General features: G+C 32.4%; 1 protein-coding gene across 1 annotated transcript; it reads right to left on the reverse strand.

The window, feature by feature from the left end:
- Nucleotides 1-8,378: 8,378 nt before the first annotated feature.
- On the reverse strand, nt 8,379-14,580 carry LOC149532488 (heat shock cognate 70 kDa protein-like). The gene is made up of 2 exons (XM_089806119.1): nt 14,453-14,580; nt 8,379-10,437 (listed from the first exon to the last, which is right to left on the reverse strand). The coding sequence occupies exon 2, from the start codon at nt 10,427-10,429 to the stop codon at nt 8,606-8,608; it is 1,824 nt and encodes a 607-aa protein (XP_089662245.1). The 5' UTR covers nt 10,430-10,437; nt 14,453-14,580; the 3' UTR covers nt 8,379-8,605.
- Between the last annotated feature and the right edge of the window lie 3,042 nt (nt 14,581-17,622).

Here is a 17,622-nt window from a genome sequence, read left to right on the forward strand (position 1 = left end):
CCAAATGAAAACACACAATATTTTGGTCTTTTTGTTTCAATAATCCACTTATCCAATGAGCAATCATATTGTTAAAAGCTTCATTACAGTATTTATAAAGGTATTAAATTTTGTCAATTACAATCTTACTTAGAAAGAAAATAAGTTACCAATTGCCTAGCCTAGATAATTTTATTGAAGGAGATCTATGTTGTGGAACACTTCCAAGAAATGCAAGTTACACTTCAAAAAAAACAAGGAAACACAAAGTCAGATGGTACTTTCTGCTTCTATAAATTCCATTTAATCCTAATATTAACATAAAATAGAACGAGTTTAAATGACCATAAAGAAATTGGCTTTAGAAACTTTCATTAATTCTTGGAAATTTTTGAAACATTTAAATTGAAACCCAAAGTAACATGAATATTTGAACTTAGTTATCAAACCTTATTTTACTAGCTATGTACTAGCAAGACAAACTAAAACAGTTTGCAGAATAGGTTGTTGCATATATGCACTAGTTACAAATTATAGCAAGATAGAAAAACAAAAATAATGGAAAGTGAACTAAAAAAATCTACAAATGGGCATAGAACCAATGGGACAAGGATCTACAACATAGAGATTGGTGATAAAAGAAGCTAATTTTATAATGAAGTTCATCATAATACTGTAATTGGAAGCAGAATGTACATATTAGTTAAGGTGAGACAAAATGGCAAAAGTTGTGAAGAAAAGACAACTTATCCCCTTGGTAAATAATTAAAGGAGACCATAAGTCTGGAGGAAATAATTAATCAGATCATTTTATATACATTACATACTAAGGACTCAAAGAGCCTTACAACAACCAAGGAGGGTGGAAGTAATCGACTATTGGTAAGAAATAAAGATTACATGTGCATATAGCCTCAATCAGAGAGGATGATCTTAATAAGAACATCACATAAGAAATAAGATTAAATATCAGAAACAATGATAAAAAACTTTAGACTGGCCATTATTTCAAGCCATCATTTGGATAAAAAAGTGGATCATCACATACAAAAAATTGATGAACATCAGAAACAGTAATGAGCATATTACTTTCAAATTGATTTAAAGTTCTATATTTGATTGATATAATATAGAAATAATATTCGCAACTCATCCATTCTTCTCACATCTTTAGTTTATAACAAAATGATCAAACTTAGATCAATACAATCTCTATATATATTATAAATTTGGATAAGTCTTTGCCATATCAATGTGTATCTTGCATTGGCTTGATCCGGATTCTGGACAATCTCCATAAATCAACATTTCTACCAAAGTCAAATCAGATATTGCAATTGTTCATTCAATCCATATATTTGCAGATCGATATCTATTTTCCCTTATAGTTGCAGATCAATATCTATTATATCAGTGATCATCTTGAACAAAGCATTTTGGATATAATGTTTAAAAAGTTAATATTTGTTGATCAAAGACTTTCTTCATCACTCACATTATTTATTGATTTCAGATTAGAGGATCATATTAGAATTATTTTTTGGCAATAAAATCTTGTAGATTAGTCTTCAATATTATCAAGGTAGCAAACATTTCATGTAAGAAGCCTTCAAGGCTCTAACTGCTGAACTGACTATGGTTGTTTTTGGTTTTTATTGTTTTCCATTTTTTTGTGTTTTTGAGATGGTTTGACATAAAAGCACTACATGTGCTGAATTAAAGCTTCTAAAATTTGTAAACTGAATACTAGGGAAGAAAACTAAAGATTTCAACTCTTCTTCTTCATTATTTCATAGAGAAAAAAACTCATTACGATCAAATGGCATACATGGGTAGTGGAAGAAACCCTTTTAACATTCGTTGCCCAAAAAAGCAAGTCATCAATATAAAACCCTTCACCAATCAGCAATAAAAGCTTCAAGAGATGATACCAAACCCTACTATAGCCCTAGGCTTCTTATAATTTTTGTTGAATTTTTTTGTGTCCCTTTCACCAAAACTGAACTGTATATGAAAGAGTAGGTAGGGCAGATGAAGAACCAACAAAAATAAAAGATTTCAAACCATTGTAAACAACCAATAGTTTCACAATCTGATGCCCTCAATCTGCCATAAAACCCTCTTCCAATTTTATGAGCTCGAGAAGGAAAAGTGAAGGATGAAGTTACCTGCACGGGTTGCCAGATCCCAAGCATATGCATCATATTCACATTGCAAGCCATTTACAAATAAACTTTGCGTAACAAGCCACATTATAAATTGAAGTTGCATATACCATAGAAATAGTTGCATTTTCCCCTTACCTTTGATGGTGGTAAGTCTTCAAGTGGCCCTATATGCTCAAATGATGCTCCAATCGATGAAGAATGCTGGAAAGCTTCAAATTCTCCGCTCAAGCAAAATGCCCTCAAGTGAAATGCCCTCAAGAACAATTTTAAAGCCCTTTCTTGACTGCATGAAATTAAAGGGGAAGAAATTACTAGAGCATGGAAAGCGAAGGATCTCTCCTAGCAAAAACCTCTAGACAACAACAAACTTAAAGAAAACCCATCTACTTGGTATCTGCCGAAAATCCCTTAGAAGCAATCTATCACAAAAGGATTAAGAGAAGGCTAGCAGTTCGTTGGCAATGAAAAAAACCAAAAAAGTAGAGTCTTTTCCAAATCTCACAAATAGGACCACTATGCCCTCCACTATGAGAAATGCTAGAATGACACTCAAGCGAAATGCCCTCAACATTGACTTGCTCAAGTGAAATGTGTTTTTGCCCCCATTTTTTTTTGTCTTTATGCTGTTGTGTGCGCCACAATTGAGACCAACACAAGATACAAATAATTGGTCGCAATTGTGGCGAACACGGGCATGTTAAAAAAAAACAAAAGTTTTCTTTATAATGCGACCAACCAAGCCATTTAAAAGAGTTGGTCAAAATTTAGGGTTAAATGCACTAGTGCATGGATGTGATGTATTCATTCATGTTTCAACATTATAGTTTTAATGGTAGATCTATTGTATGAAATGAATTAGGTGTGAATTTAGTAACTTGGTTTTGAAGTTAAAAGTTTAAGATGTTGTTTCACCCCCCTCCCCCATTAGTATCTTGTTTCCCATTAACCCTTTCCAACAATTAAGTTCAACCTTCTTGATGAAACTATCCACATCTCATGGATTTCCCAAATTAGGAGGTCTTACTTTCTTACTTCCTTATCTCCTATTGCTGAGTCTACTATTGGTTTAATTTTTTTATGGCACATATATATCCTTTATAAAGTTCTAGATGTAACTCACATTTTGAGTGATTAGTGTATATTTTCATGGATTGAAGTGATTGTTCTATTGGTTTGAGTCTAATAAAAGCTTCACATTTTTTATGTTCTATAATCCCTTTCAAACCCTATAATTTCTCCTAAAAGATCTCCAATCCTTTTTAGGATCATACTATGCATTTGTTCTCCTCAAAAATTGGGAAGATAAACCCAGGTTACTTTAACTAAAGTTTTATCAAAATCTGGTGTCCATTTAAAGAATTTAATCAGATGTCCTTCTAAGAACAATAAAGGTTCATCTAAAATTGCATTCCTAATATCTTTAGGATTACATTCTCTATAAGTGTAAGAATTTGGTATAGCTCTGATACCATGTAAGAATTTGTCTTAGGGAAAAATTCACCCAAGATCAAAGAACTCGAACACAAGCACAACTGTAGACCAAAAAGAGTATGATCAATATATCATAGCATGTTCTAATACATCACTATGTTTAGATGATTGTACACACTAGGAGTGCCTGTATATAAAGGCCTCTAAGATGCATCTAGAATGCCTCTAAGATGCATCTAGAATGCCTCTAAGATGCAGGTGCCAGGAGATAAGATTGACAACTAAGCACACGTCCTCCATTGTGCATGAATGTACATGCAACAATAAGAGGATAAGCATGACAAGGTGTCCCATGTGTGGAGATGTTGTAGACACCATGTGCTGAAATAAAGTGCTTACTCCTGTGTTGTAGACACCATGTGCATAAATGAGGTGCAAACTCCTGTGTTGTCAACATGACAACTCACAAGAGTGCACATACTCCTAGGTGACTAAATAAATAAATATTAAAATAATGCATTAACCTAAGTAAATTTAAGTAAGTGTAAATAGTTAATAGTTATTTACACCAACAATAAGAAATATTTATTGAAGGTAATATTTACTTGGAAGTCCAATGCTTCTTCCAGTAACCACTCCAGTAAGTTTAAAGTCCTAAGGTTGGGTCCCATGGAGGCAGGATTCCTAAAAAATAGAAGGGGTGAGTGCTGAGATTTTTTAGGAATATCTTAAGGTGAACAGTTCCATGAATTTAATGATATGCTTCAACTTAAAAATTTGAGCTCCTATATTTTTGGAAACTAGCGGTCCCATGAAAGAGACTAACTTAAGATTTTAAACTTATGGTGATGAATTTATTTTTAAATAAATTAACTATTGACATATTGAACAAATTTCCTCCAATTTCTTTTAAGCTGTGGGGCTATTTCTAACCCCATTACATTTTGACCTACTCAATTTGAGAGGGTTAAAAAGTAGGAGCTCCTATTTAGTAGGACCTTAAAACAAGACTTTCCACTCTTCAAAAATAGAGCCCAAGCCCCCTCTATAGAATCCCGACTATGTTACAACACCTATGCTAGTTTAGGGAAGATGAACCATTAGTTGAGTGGGGTCCAATAGTCATTCACCCTCTTGAATATTTTATCCAATATTCCCACATATTTTTACTATATATTGTAATTAATTGATCTATTTGTAAATTAAAAAAAATTCAAATGTTGGTAAAAAATAGAACAATAATTGAACACATGAAAACTTATAAATGTTATAGAAAAAATAAATAAATAGATTCATTAATAGGTGAAATAAAAAACTTTTTGTGTCAAACAAAATATCATAGCTATCTAATATATGTGTGCCACTTAAAAAATAATATTCTCACTTTATAATATAAGATGCTCACTTAAATAAATATTGATATCTTAGTGTACAAATACTAATCTTATGTGTACAACTATTGGGGTAGCAATGTATATGCATAGGGTAAATCATATTAATAATATGTCTTATCAAAAATATAAAAGGTGAATACTAATAAATGCCTTGTATTTTCTCATGAAATGTGTGAGATTGTTAAAAACTTATAGTATTCAACTTCTCGTCCATTTGTGTTAGACATAGGTTGTATTTTACATAGTAATGTGTCATTTTTGTAACAAGAAGTAATATTTTTGTGTTGAAGTATTTGTCTTTTTGTATTTAATATAAAAGTTATATATATAACAAACATTTATAATTAGTAATAAGTATTTGGTTCATTTAAGTTGCATATATGTTATATTTCATATAATTATACAAAATTCTATTAACAACAAATGATATTTTTAAATTTAACTATTAGAAATTTTTAGATTAAGCTTTGGTGGAATGTATAAAAAGTCATTTTTTAAACACTTTTATTAGGTAGTTCAATGTCTATTTTACATTTCTAAAAAATGAAGGTTACAATATCTCATGCGACAATTATAAGTTGACGAAGTTAGTCCTCATGGTCTCTTATTTTGTTTTTCTCTATAACATTTATAAGTTTTAATGTGTTGTATTAGTCTATTATTTATCAACATTTGAATTCTTTGTTTAAATAAAATATTTACAAGAGGGTGAACAACTATTGAACCTGCTCAACTAATAGTGCATCTCCCTACAAACTTTTGGTGTTGAGCTTTTTTCCTAGTCTTGAAGGTTTACAAAATTAGAATTTATTATTCTTTCCATTTTTTTTAATTTGAGGATTTTTAAGGGTTGTTCCTCTCATAGTTATCTTTGTTATTTTCCGAATTTCCATTCTCAAAATTCTCAATAATATTGTTTCCTAGTTTTTTGATGGATTTGGTATGATTTGAATCGTTGGTATTTGTTGTCTGAATGCATGATTTCAAGAGCTTCAAATCTATTTTTGGTGTCTACTGGAGATTTTGTGTTGGAATGATGCTTCTGCTACGAGTATGCCGATAAATAGATTCCTGCATCCTTCCACTTTTTGCGAAAATCATATTGCTTTTTCTGCCAATTGTGAGCCATTCGATCATGCCTGGAATTTGATGGGCGTATTGGCTATTTTTGCACTTTTTAACCGTATATGATAGGCTGGGAATTTGTAAGACCGTATGAATTGATAGGCTAAAATTTTAGAGAACTGTCAATATGACATAAATTTATTAGTAAACCGTCAATACTTGTTATGGGCAACTTAGTATTATATTTAATAATATATCAAAAATATGATTTTATTATATGTATACTATATATGCATGATAAAAATATATTTTGTTGTCAGAAAAGTTGTAAGACTCTTCCCTCATAATTATCTTTTCCGTATAGTCCTCACCTTTTTTTATTAATTTTTTTTTTTTCTTTTGCAATTTAATCTTGAACTTTTTTAAAACTGTAACTAGTGGATAAGCTATTAAAATGGGAAAATTCTATATGAATTTAGTTGTTTCTAAAATAAATTTGGGAAACTTTCCCCTTTTTACTCTAAATGTGTTGGGAAACTTTATTGCCTTTCCTTCTTTTTATATCCATCACTTATTTTAAACTTTTCATTATTTTCTACTACATAACCTTCTTTGTATCTCTCTTTGTTTGCATAATGTGGGAAATGAGCTCACAACTCACCACAGAGAAAAAGATGATGTTCATGTTCATCAATAGTTTAGTGGTTTGTTATAGCTTTGCATTCACTGTTTATGATTTTATGTATGCAATTGATACGATGATGGCGTGTTAGGAAAATACTTTCCCAGGGTAGTTATGGGAAGCCTGATGTTCATTACTTTGTGCAAGGTTCTTGCATCTGTACATCAATCGATACACTTTGTAGTGAAGTTGTGAGCAAGATTTTATGGTGCTTGTGCTACATATCTCTTTTACTTGATGAAATTAATTAAAATGTATGGTCAGAAGTATAACAATGTGGGCTTCTCAACCATCTCAGTTTAACCGATGGAGTTATCCATGATTTTGTCTTTGGGCATTGTAAGTTTAATGGGCTACGTAAGGAAAATGGTTTGAGTTAAAATGGAAAAATATTTCACCTAATAAAAGTACTCTACTTAGAATAAAACATGACATAAATTAATAATATTTATAAAAATATCAAACATGTTTCTAAATTAATATTTATATTTCCTAAAATATTTAAAAAATCATCTCAATGTTTTATTTTTATTTTAACTTTAAATAAGATTTATGTTTAAATTATTAATGCTCATTTTATATTTTTATTTTACATCACATGTCCAAAAACATGTAAAAAACATGTGATTGCTAGTTTTATATATGTTTCTATTTTTTATTTGTTTTTATTTAGAATGTTTCTATTTTGATGATTGTATATTTATATTAATTCAGAATCTTTGTTGAAATAAGAATATAATGAATTTTTAAAACTTATTTTTATATTACGTATTACATAATTTTATTAATTTAAAAATCTATTAAAGTAACATGAACTTAGAAACTTTTTCTTTTATTTGAGATTTTTGTATATATTACTAATTTATAATTTTAAGATCTTCATTAAGAATTTTGTACATATTATTAATAATAATTTATTATTTTCATTTATAAAATATTTAAATTTAAAATGATCTCTTAAATCATCTTAAAATTAAAAAAAATTGACAATCAATTTTTTTCTTAAACCTCAAATGAAAGACATGAAATTTTCTTAGCCATCATTAAAAAATGATATGACATGTAGGCGCAGCCGTCAAATTCTAAGCCTGCGTTTGATCCAACAATTTTATATAGTTAACATCATCAGATTTCCACAATCCAAATTTTCTGAATTCGATAGTTAATATTTATTTGTCGACGGACTGTTGTTTGAACTGAACTTAGAGGAAATATCAAGCGAACTGATACATATCTTGTTTGCTGCCCAAATGAGAACGGTATTCAATGTTCATCCCCTGTTCGACAGACACCGTGCGAGAATTCCGCCCGCAATGAGAAAGGAATCTGTATTTGAGACTTACCGATGTTGCCGGTTCGTTAGTAGCAGAGCAGAGTTTTATACTTTTTCTAATACAGAGCAGGTTCGTGAGTACCAACAATTTAAAAATTCTTGTAAATTACAATTTGTATAATTTTTTTTTTTTTTCAAAATTCAATAAATATATCATCACTTAATTACATATTAGCTTTAATAATATTTGAACAACTTAGAAATCCTTAAAATGTGTAAAAACGATCTTATATTACTTGTGCAGAAATAATTTAGAACAATTATCTTTCTTAAAAACTCATCCAAAGCATTGCATATCCATTTCACTTTTATCTTCCAGTAAGAAATCTCAATAAAATCATTGAATACCTGTAATATTCATTTTAAGAAACCGTTTCACGTGTGATTCAGCTCGCTGTGACTAGTACACTAAAATAAGCATGGATTTATAACTAACTACTAATTTCTAAAATGTCTCTTACAAGAAGTACGGGAAAAGACCAGCTTCTACCAATGCCCAATGTTCTTTCTAAGAGCATTAATCGTAAACAGCAAAAACCCTAACTAATTGCTTTTATGTCAAGCACCTACATTTCAATGCCAATACGTCCAATTTTGCTTGAATTTCCTCAATGACTGCATCATCATTCTCATCCATCCATTCCTCAACAGTAGTCAATGCCTGCTTGATATCGTCTGCTACGCCTGTCTCCATTGTTTCCCTGTCCTTGGCCTCTGTCACTCTACTTTTCATGTTGTAAATATAACATTCCAAAGTGTTTTTGGTCAAATGTTTCTTTGCCATATCTTCATCCTCTTTACGAAATATCTGTGCATCAGCCACCATTCTATCAATCTCTTCCTTACCCAGTGTGTCACGCTCATTTGTAACAGTTATTTGATTGTTTCTCCCTGATCCCACATCCCGGGCAGAGGCTGTGAGAATTCCCTCTGCACTCACTTCAAAACAAACTCTAATGTGTGGCACCCCAGACCGGGCAGGGGGAATCCGATGGAGGAAAAATTCACTCAACAAATTGTTGTCTACAACCAAAGCTCTTTCACCTTCATAGATTGGGAAACTTGTACTAGTCTGATTGTCAAGAACTGTGGTGACAAACGACTCTTTCAGAGTAGGAATGGGAGTATTGCGGGGAACTACTACTTCCATTACACCATTGTTAACTCCAATTCCAAGGCTCAAAGGAGTCACGTCCATCAAGACTATGTTTATGTTTTCCTTGTTCAGTGAAGCTGCAAGCAAAGTTGCGCCATAAGCAACTGCCTCGTCTGGGTTTACACTTTTGCAGAGCTCCTTTCCCTCGAAGAATTTGCTTAGCAATTCCTGTACCTTGGGTATGCGTGAAGAACCTCCTACTAACACAATGTCGTTTATTTGGTGTCTGCTCATCTTGGAGTCTTCCATGCATTGCTTCACCAATTGCATGCATTTGTCAAACAAGTCAGCATTGAGCTCCTCAAACTTGGCCCTCCTGATCTTTGTGTGGAAATCTTGCCCGTCATAGAGGCAATCTATGTCAATTACAGTCTCTATTGCTGAAGACAAACTTCTTTTTGCCCTCTCGCACTCTGAACGTAGTCTTCGAAGAGCTTTGGGACTTGTACATATATCCATTTTATATTTTTTGTTGAATAGCTGAACATAATAATTGAGCATCCTATTGTTGAAATCCTCACCTCCCAAATGCATGTCGCCTCCAACAGCTTTTACTTCAATCTTACCTCTTTCAACTGTAACAATAGATACATCAAATGTACCTCCTCCAAGGTCAAAAACTAGAATGTTTCTTGTTCCTTCCACCAATGTGGCAAAGCTATAAGTTATTGCTGCAGCTGTTGGTTCATTTATGATATGCATGACATTAAGCCCTGCAATCTTACCTGCATCTTTAGTTGCTCGCTTCTGCGAATCATTAAAATAAGCAGGCACAGTAATGACAGCATTCTTTACATCACTCTGGAGGTATTGCTCGGCTGTCATCTTCATTTTCACCAGCACCATGGACGAGATTTCTTCAGCTGCAAATAATGTTTTCTCATGTTTATAAGTCACTTCAATCATAGGCTTGTCATTCTTCCCTGTAACAATGGTGAATGGCCACAATTGTTTGTCTGACTGCACAGAGGGATCATTGTATCTCCTTCCAATAAGTCTTTTTACATCAAAAACAGTGTTGGTGGGATTAGTTGAGATCTGGAACTTGGCAGCATCTCCAACAAGTCTGTCATTATGGGTGAAAGCAACCATGGAGGGGGTTACCCTGTTACCCTGATCGTTGGTGATAATTTCAACTCTGTCGTTCTGCCACACTCCAACACAGCTGTAAGTTGTCCCGAGATCGATACCAATAGCCTTATCTTTGCCTGCTCCGTCCATGGTAAATTCTGCAGGAAAATGCTGTTATTAATTCCAAAACTATTTACTTTTAGAACAGATTGCAACTGTCACTATGTGGGAGGCTTTGTCTTTGCCAGCACAAAGGGATTCGCTTTAACAGGCACCGAGGAGTTTCAATCAATCAATTAATGTTTCAGCCAAAAGTATAGCAGTTTCAATTAGTCTATGTCAGTTAAAAAGGATGTCCTTAATCATTGGTAATCACCTTGTTCATAATCGTATGATTTATTGTAGGGTTAGTAGTTTAAAACAAAACAAAACAGCAGATTCAAAAACAAGAAACTAAACTTGTAGCTAGAAACTAAACTTGTAGCTAGTTATTAATCATTGGTAATACTAATTACAAATATATAGATTAGTATAACTTCATCAAGATCTTATAATTATGCTAATACAAATGACAATGAACTAACAATAAATTGAAACTTATTGCAAATAACAACAAACTAGATGTAACTTACAACTAATTGGAACTTATTGACAGCTAACTCAAACACATCTACAATCTTATCTGATTCCTTTTCTAACTCTCTAACTGTTGGAGTTGTTCTGTCATGCTCAAGTGCCTCTGTTTTGGAAGACATTTCTGTTATAGAGCTTCCTCCATATTTTGCTATATGTATGTCTAGAGAATTTAGAGTCAAGATAGGAGGACATTTCTGTTATAGAGCTTCCTCCATATTTGCTATATGTTTGTCTAGAGAATTTAGAGTCAAGATAGGAGGATATTAATCTGCATTTCTTCCATATGTTGTTCAGGACCAGGTCTGGTACAAGAATCACTATCAAAGCTAAGCCAATTTCAAAAAATTGTGTTGAACTTATGCAGTCAGTCCAACTCTAATGTTTCCGTACAGCCGTTTAACTACAATTTCTGCTTAAATTTAAAAGGTTTGTTCCCATCCAAAATTTCAATTATGAGAAAAGGATAAATCAAAATCTTTACCTATAGGCTATTATAGTGGAGCAGTTAAAATATAAGAACTGAAATTAAGCTTTGGGAATAAGTGAGGGCTTAAAATGAACAGCAATTAAGCTAAGCAGTGCATGGGAACCTAGAAGAAAACAACGCTAGTTTTGTTCCTACTACACTTCAGAAGAAATTTCAGATGTTAGTCCTGATGAATGGGTTAATAATTTCCAGTTTGAGCCTTGTGATTTTGTGGAAAAAAGCTTAGATACCTATTGCATTTGCAGAGCGAATTCATTTATTTCCAATCTTATGAAACCTTAAAATGATGTTAAGGGTAACTGTGATGGTTAAATGATGCAGGTGTAATGTTGGTTTCCCTCAACAATGGAACTGCTATTTTGCTTTCAGATTTCATTCAGCGATTGCTAGTAGCACCAAAGAAAGCAGTCAAATTGCTATAGGTATTTGAAGTCAAATTGCTATAGGTATTTGAAGATAGTGAGATGTCCGTGAATGAAAATAGAGCTCAAAGTATAGCAAAGAACAGTCTTCTCAAGTCTTATAAACATAGAATATAGACTTCGAGGCATTTGGCATCTAGGGTGTTCCTAGAGAGCAAAACAAAGAAGTGGACAGCCGTGCAGCAGTTCGACCGAAAATTCGAAAATTGTTCAAACTTTGATTCACAAGGAAAATGCTATAGCAAAAACCTTCTTCTATTCCCACTCCTGTTTTTCCATCAGATTGTCCCATTAGCTCTCATAATCTTTTTGGTTCCAAGTTAAGTCTGTGTTGACAGCTTGCATAATCTCTTTGGCTGCAATTATAGAGGAAATTTGATATCCCTCTCGCTAGAATTAGGTGATACCATTATGTGGCATTCGGTCTGAGTCCTCTGCAAGCAGCAGTAGAAGATCCAGTTTCAGGCATTGATGGTTGCCTCGTAGCTATTTAATAGTTGCTTTCCCTGGTTTAGAGTGTAACCATTCTATTGAGTTTAAAGAGCAGATTAAACCACATCAAAGAGAAAAATAAAAGTAAATGGAAATAGACACATAACGCAGTGAATTACGTGGCTCACCACATCATCTTATAATTCAAAAGTAATTTTGATCATGTTAAAAATGTGCTGAGTAAAAGTTCAGTGGATCGTTAACATAGAAGCAAAAGGTCAGGAACCAAGAAGATGCAAAAAGATGTGGGCATTGGTTGATTAGTACCAAGAGATTGGAGATTGAAATTACAGACTGAAAACTGAATCAGATTGATGGATGCCGTCAAATCCTCTTGAATTTCTTGTTGTTTGATTTAGTTTACAGAGTGAAAAGTTGAATCAGATTGATGATGCTTCAAATCATCTTTAGATTTGTTGTTGTTTGATTCAGGTTTTATTGATGGTTATTTCTTTTTAGACCAAAGAAGTTGTTGATTTAATGATCTAAACGTTTGTTAATTTAGCCATGTGTTGGGAAGTCAATAGTCTAGTTCTGGACAGAGTAAACACAAAGATTGTTGTAGTCTTTTTAGCAATGCTACTTCGTGTGGATATGAGCAAAAGGGCGGTAGAGAAGATCTGCAGAAAGGTCTTTTCTTTCTTGGAGTCATACTAAAGGATTTCCGATCCTGAAAATTGAGGACCAGAAGATTTTCAAGTACAGAAGATTTGACATACAATGCAGAATTGATTTCCTAATAAAGCTATACAAGCACCTGTATAATAAAGCTAAGTTCGAGATTTCCTTAAAGGACAGAATTTAGTGGAGGGGAGTGAAGCACCAAAAACTTAGGAATATGGAGGCAGGGCTACTTACAATTTTCTATTCTTAGGAAGTAGGAGAGGAAGAGGTTAGGGAATTACCATTTAAGTTTCAAACCAGATTCTGTTATTTCTTTTATTATTTTGATTTGTTTTGAAAGCGTAGAAAATGTTTATTTGCAAGGGCCTTAGTAGAGTTTGGTTCAGATTTTAAAAGTAGTAGTATTAGCTTATGATGCTAAGTTTTATTTGCTCTTTATACTCTTATTTTTCTATATATTTAGATTGATTTTTATGATTGTTCTATATACTGACAATAGTCTTTTATTGATATTTTGAAAAAAAATAGTTTAGTTCTAAAAGGAAAAGTGATTGTAGAAATTAAAAGTTTTAAAGATCTTTTAATAAAAGTTAATAAATAATGTAATTAAAAATTTCTTTATAATATATTTTCTGTGTTTCTTTTATATTATTCAATTTTTTTTATTTAAGCACATTTAATCTTAACTTTTATGATATAATACATTGTAAAAAGGTTGAGTTGTTGAATTTTATTTTTTACTTTCTTAAGACCTAGGAGTAAACTATACAAAAGATAAAGATCTGTTATGCAAACCCACTTTCAAAATTAATCTTATTTTCAAATTAAAATAGCTATTGAAGAGAATACTCATTCTTTTCTAAATAGAAATTAGTTAATAATATTAATTTACATGTTTGTCTTTATGTAATGGAGTATAGCATTATAAAGAAGTATGCATCTAAATTAAAAGGCATCTTTCAACTATTCTATCATACTTGCTCAATACACAAACAATGGCCTTTCTATGAGATTTAGATTTTGGAAGATTTTAAGAGATAAGAATGACCGCAAGCAAAATCAGTAAAAAGGACTGAAATAAAAAATACTAATAGACTAAACAAATATCTGGAAAATCTACAAAACAAAATTAAATCAGAAAATCTTTATACATTAGAAACAAATAAATGAATCTATAGAATACCCACAAAATTAATTAGAAAACCTTTATACATTAGAAATGAATAAATGAATCTATAGCATACCCAGCTTGCTAAAGAATTAAAAAGATCAACACTACACTAAAATGAAATGAAACAAATAACATTAACATATCAATGAAATTTACCAAATAAAATAAGATTTAAAAAATCTTTATATTTATGACTAGAAAATACATTAGAAACGAATAAATTAATTTATAACATAAGGAGTTAAAAACCACAACACTAAACTTAGAACCATTCAGGTTTTCCTGCATATGCCTATCACTGCTGAAAAAACTAAAAAATAAATGAGAGAGAAGAAAGATACCTTAATAGCAGAATTCTGTGTAGGAAGCTTTCCACAGCAATAAAAATGGTAACCCAAGTTCAGACTTAAAAGCCAAATGCAGCCTTAAGAACGAAGGTATTCGTGATTTAAAGGAAAAGATGTTTTTTCCCCTCGAGAGAATAATATCTTTACTTTAGTTTTTTGCTTGGGGGATATTGAAGGCCAATACTTTTCTTTCCATTTTCCTTTTATGCTCTCTTTTCTGTCCTATGTTACTGTAGGAATCATAGGGATTGATAAAAATAGGGAATTGGAGTTGAAAGATAATTACTTCTTTTTAGAACATCAATTTGTAAAGGCATTTACCATTTTAATATTTTCTTACGTAAAGTTTGTTTTTTTTAATTTAAACAATTTAATAAGATTAAATATAAATATAATAAGATTAAATATAAATATCATAAAGAGATTAATGATAATTTTTTTGAAATTATGTATATTCTAGAATTATAAATAAAGTTCATAAATGAATGTGATAAATAAAGGATTCTAGTTATGGGATAGAGATGTGTCAAATTTTGAATATCTTAAATTTCAAAAATTGTGATCTTTTCCTATCTTTTCTTTGGGTTTAAATTTTCCATATTTATTACAAAGGATAAAATATAGAGATTTGATCAATTTCATGTTTACTAAGGGTCCGTTTGGTTCCTGGAAGATGACAGGATTTGGCTTTTTCAAAACCCGGATTTGAAAATTTGTGTGTTTGTTTCAAAATTTGCAAAATGGAATTAGCATACGCGACTTCCAATTTTGCCTCAAAACCAGGTTTTGCGACTTCTTAAAAAAAGTAGGAATTGAAAATCAAAACCTGGTTTTGTTTTTTAAGGAGTGTAAAAACAATAGATTAGACTACTTTTTGAAATTTACCTTCAACTCCAAGCTTACGCATAAAAACGTGTCTTCACACGCATCTTCCGAGTGAAACAAACGGTTTCAGTAAAATCTCAAAAATCGGAATGAAGATATACAAAACCTTGATTTGGCTAAACCAAGGTTTGTAGAAATCCGGATTTTGTAAATTCCACGAACCAAACAGACCCTAAATGTCTTACAACCTTGAAAATGATCATTTGTAGTGTACAATTCTAGTTCATATTTTGTGTAACTTGCTTATACTTTTTTGCCTTATCAACTATTTTAGATTAGAGATATTTCGAAATAGTTTTGGAGAATTATTGATTTTATAAGTGAACATGTTCTCTTAAACCAACCCCTTGAAACCCTAGGTAAGAGATTGAAGACAACAAGTCTAAGTTGTGTAAATACTTATAGAATGATTGTGTACCTAGATTCATTCTAGAGTACCAAATTAAAGTACTTTGGATTAAGGTAAATACAGGTTTTGAGGGGACCTAAAACCCCATACAAAAATAAAAGATCAACGATAAAAAGTCCACCTAGTTTTACAAGGTCTAGGAACCTACAATAACAACATAAAAAAATTAGGTTTTACAAAGACCTGAAACCTACAACTAGCATTCTAACAAAAAAACCAGCTGCAACGTAAAATCACAGTTAAAGACAACCATCACAGAGGTACAAAACCAGAACCAGAAACCAGAACCAACGATCATGACCAGCAAAAGAAAAATAGGAAAACCCTCTCACTGTAGCTTTTCCACATCCTTAGTCAAATCTTTGGCGGTATCAACAATTCCTTGAAGGAGATCCTCAACCATGGAGGCAAGGGTAGCTTCAATGGCCCTCTTACTACTTTGCCTTGTCCTTCTGCTAGGACCACTAGTCATTTTGGCATGCATAGGAGAGATAATTTCCTCATTATTCCTCCTTCCCAAACTAACCACTACTGCACATAAACTGGTAGTGATCATGTCCATTTGTTGTCCACTATTTTTGACCAGTTGCCTTATGCTAGCTTCATAGGCCATCAGTTTCTCAGGAATATCCCCAATTTTCCCTTCAAGCTCAATTCTTTTGGTTCTTTCAATATTTAGATTCTTTTGCAACTCTTTAACATTTTTCTTTAATGAAATTATTTCATTTTAGAGCCATGTATCAGCCTGCAAAGTAACATCCACCTTCATTTTCTAGCTTTATCAAGAATCTAAAGCCATCTATTGAAATTCTTCACCCTAGTCTCCTCATTCACACTCTTCAACTCATGGTGACTAGAATCAATGGGGGTCCCTTCCACTGTAGCCTCTTCTGGTTTAGATTCTATGTCCCCAACAAAATACTTTTCCTCCTTATCAATCATCTGGGTTGAATCAATAGTATTTGGTTTGTGGGTGGTAAGCATCATATGATCATCCTTCTTGATTTACATTTGGCACCCCTCTGTTAGAATATATAGTCCACCAATATAACTAAGAGGGGCAGGGGGGGTGGTGGTGGTGGAGGGGGGTGGGGGGAGGCGGGATGGGGGTGGTGAATTAGTTATCCAATTAATATCACAATTATCAACCTTATTAAACTTAAACCATATGAGAAATATAATAAGAAACCACAACAAGATACTCATGCACAAATAACACCAAATATGTTAACTAGGGAAACCCTTGATTAGAGGGAAAACCTCGATGGGGATGGTATCTACAAGATGATGTACTAATATAAATATTCCTTGTTAGAGGATGAACCCTATTAGGAGTCTATAACAACTTTCAGTACATATCAGTCCCTGTTAGGAGACTTTGAATCCTTGTTAGGAAATTCCAACCCTATTAGGAGTTGTAGAAGATAGATGGACCCATTGTCTAAATAGCTTTAGGGATGAGATCGATTAATTCACTGTCCAAATGAACTCTATATTATTCCTTGTAGAATAATAGAAATGAATAGTACTACTCCTTCCTCTTTCTCTGTCCTGTCAACCATACTTCTCCTTCTGATCTTGTAACCAGATCACAAAACTCACATCCAACAATCCCTTGGATCACTTACTCACATTCATCAAACAATTTTCTCCTTTTTGCACTTCACATAGAACATACAAAAAACATATGCATTACAAACAAGGAAAATATCTTTCCTTTATACCATATCTTCAAAATAATTCCTTGAGTTGGCCTTGTGGCTTTCCCAATTAATTAGAATAATGTAATTACAATAGCATTGTTGGCTCACAGTTTATACAACTTCTCACACATGTGACACTGAGGCCTGCACATTCACCGATGTCATCC

The sequence above is a fragment of the Cupressus sempervirens genome, chromosome 10, assembly GCF_028749045.1.
Source record: "Cupressus sempervirens isolate cs-2001-9-10 chromosome 10, ASM2874904v1, whole genome shotgun sequence".
NCBI lineage: Eukaryota > Viridiplantae > Streptophyta > Pinopsida > Cupressales > Cupressaceae > Cupressus > Cupressus sempervirens.

What these genes read in the sequence shown, in the direction of transcription:
- LOC149532488 (XM_089806119.1), bottom strand. Translation starts at nt 10,429, where the DNA reads ATGGACGGAGCAGGCAAAGATAAGGCTATTGGTATCGATCTCGGGACA.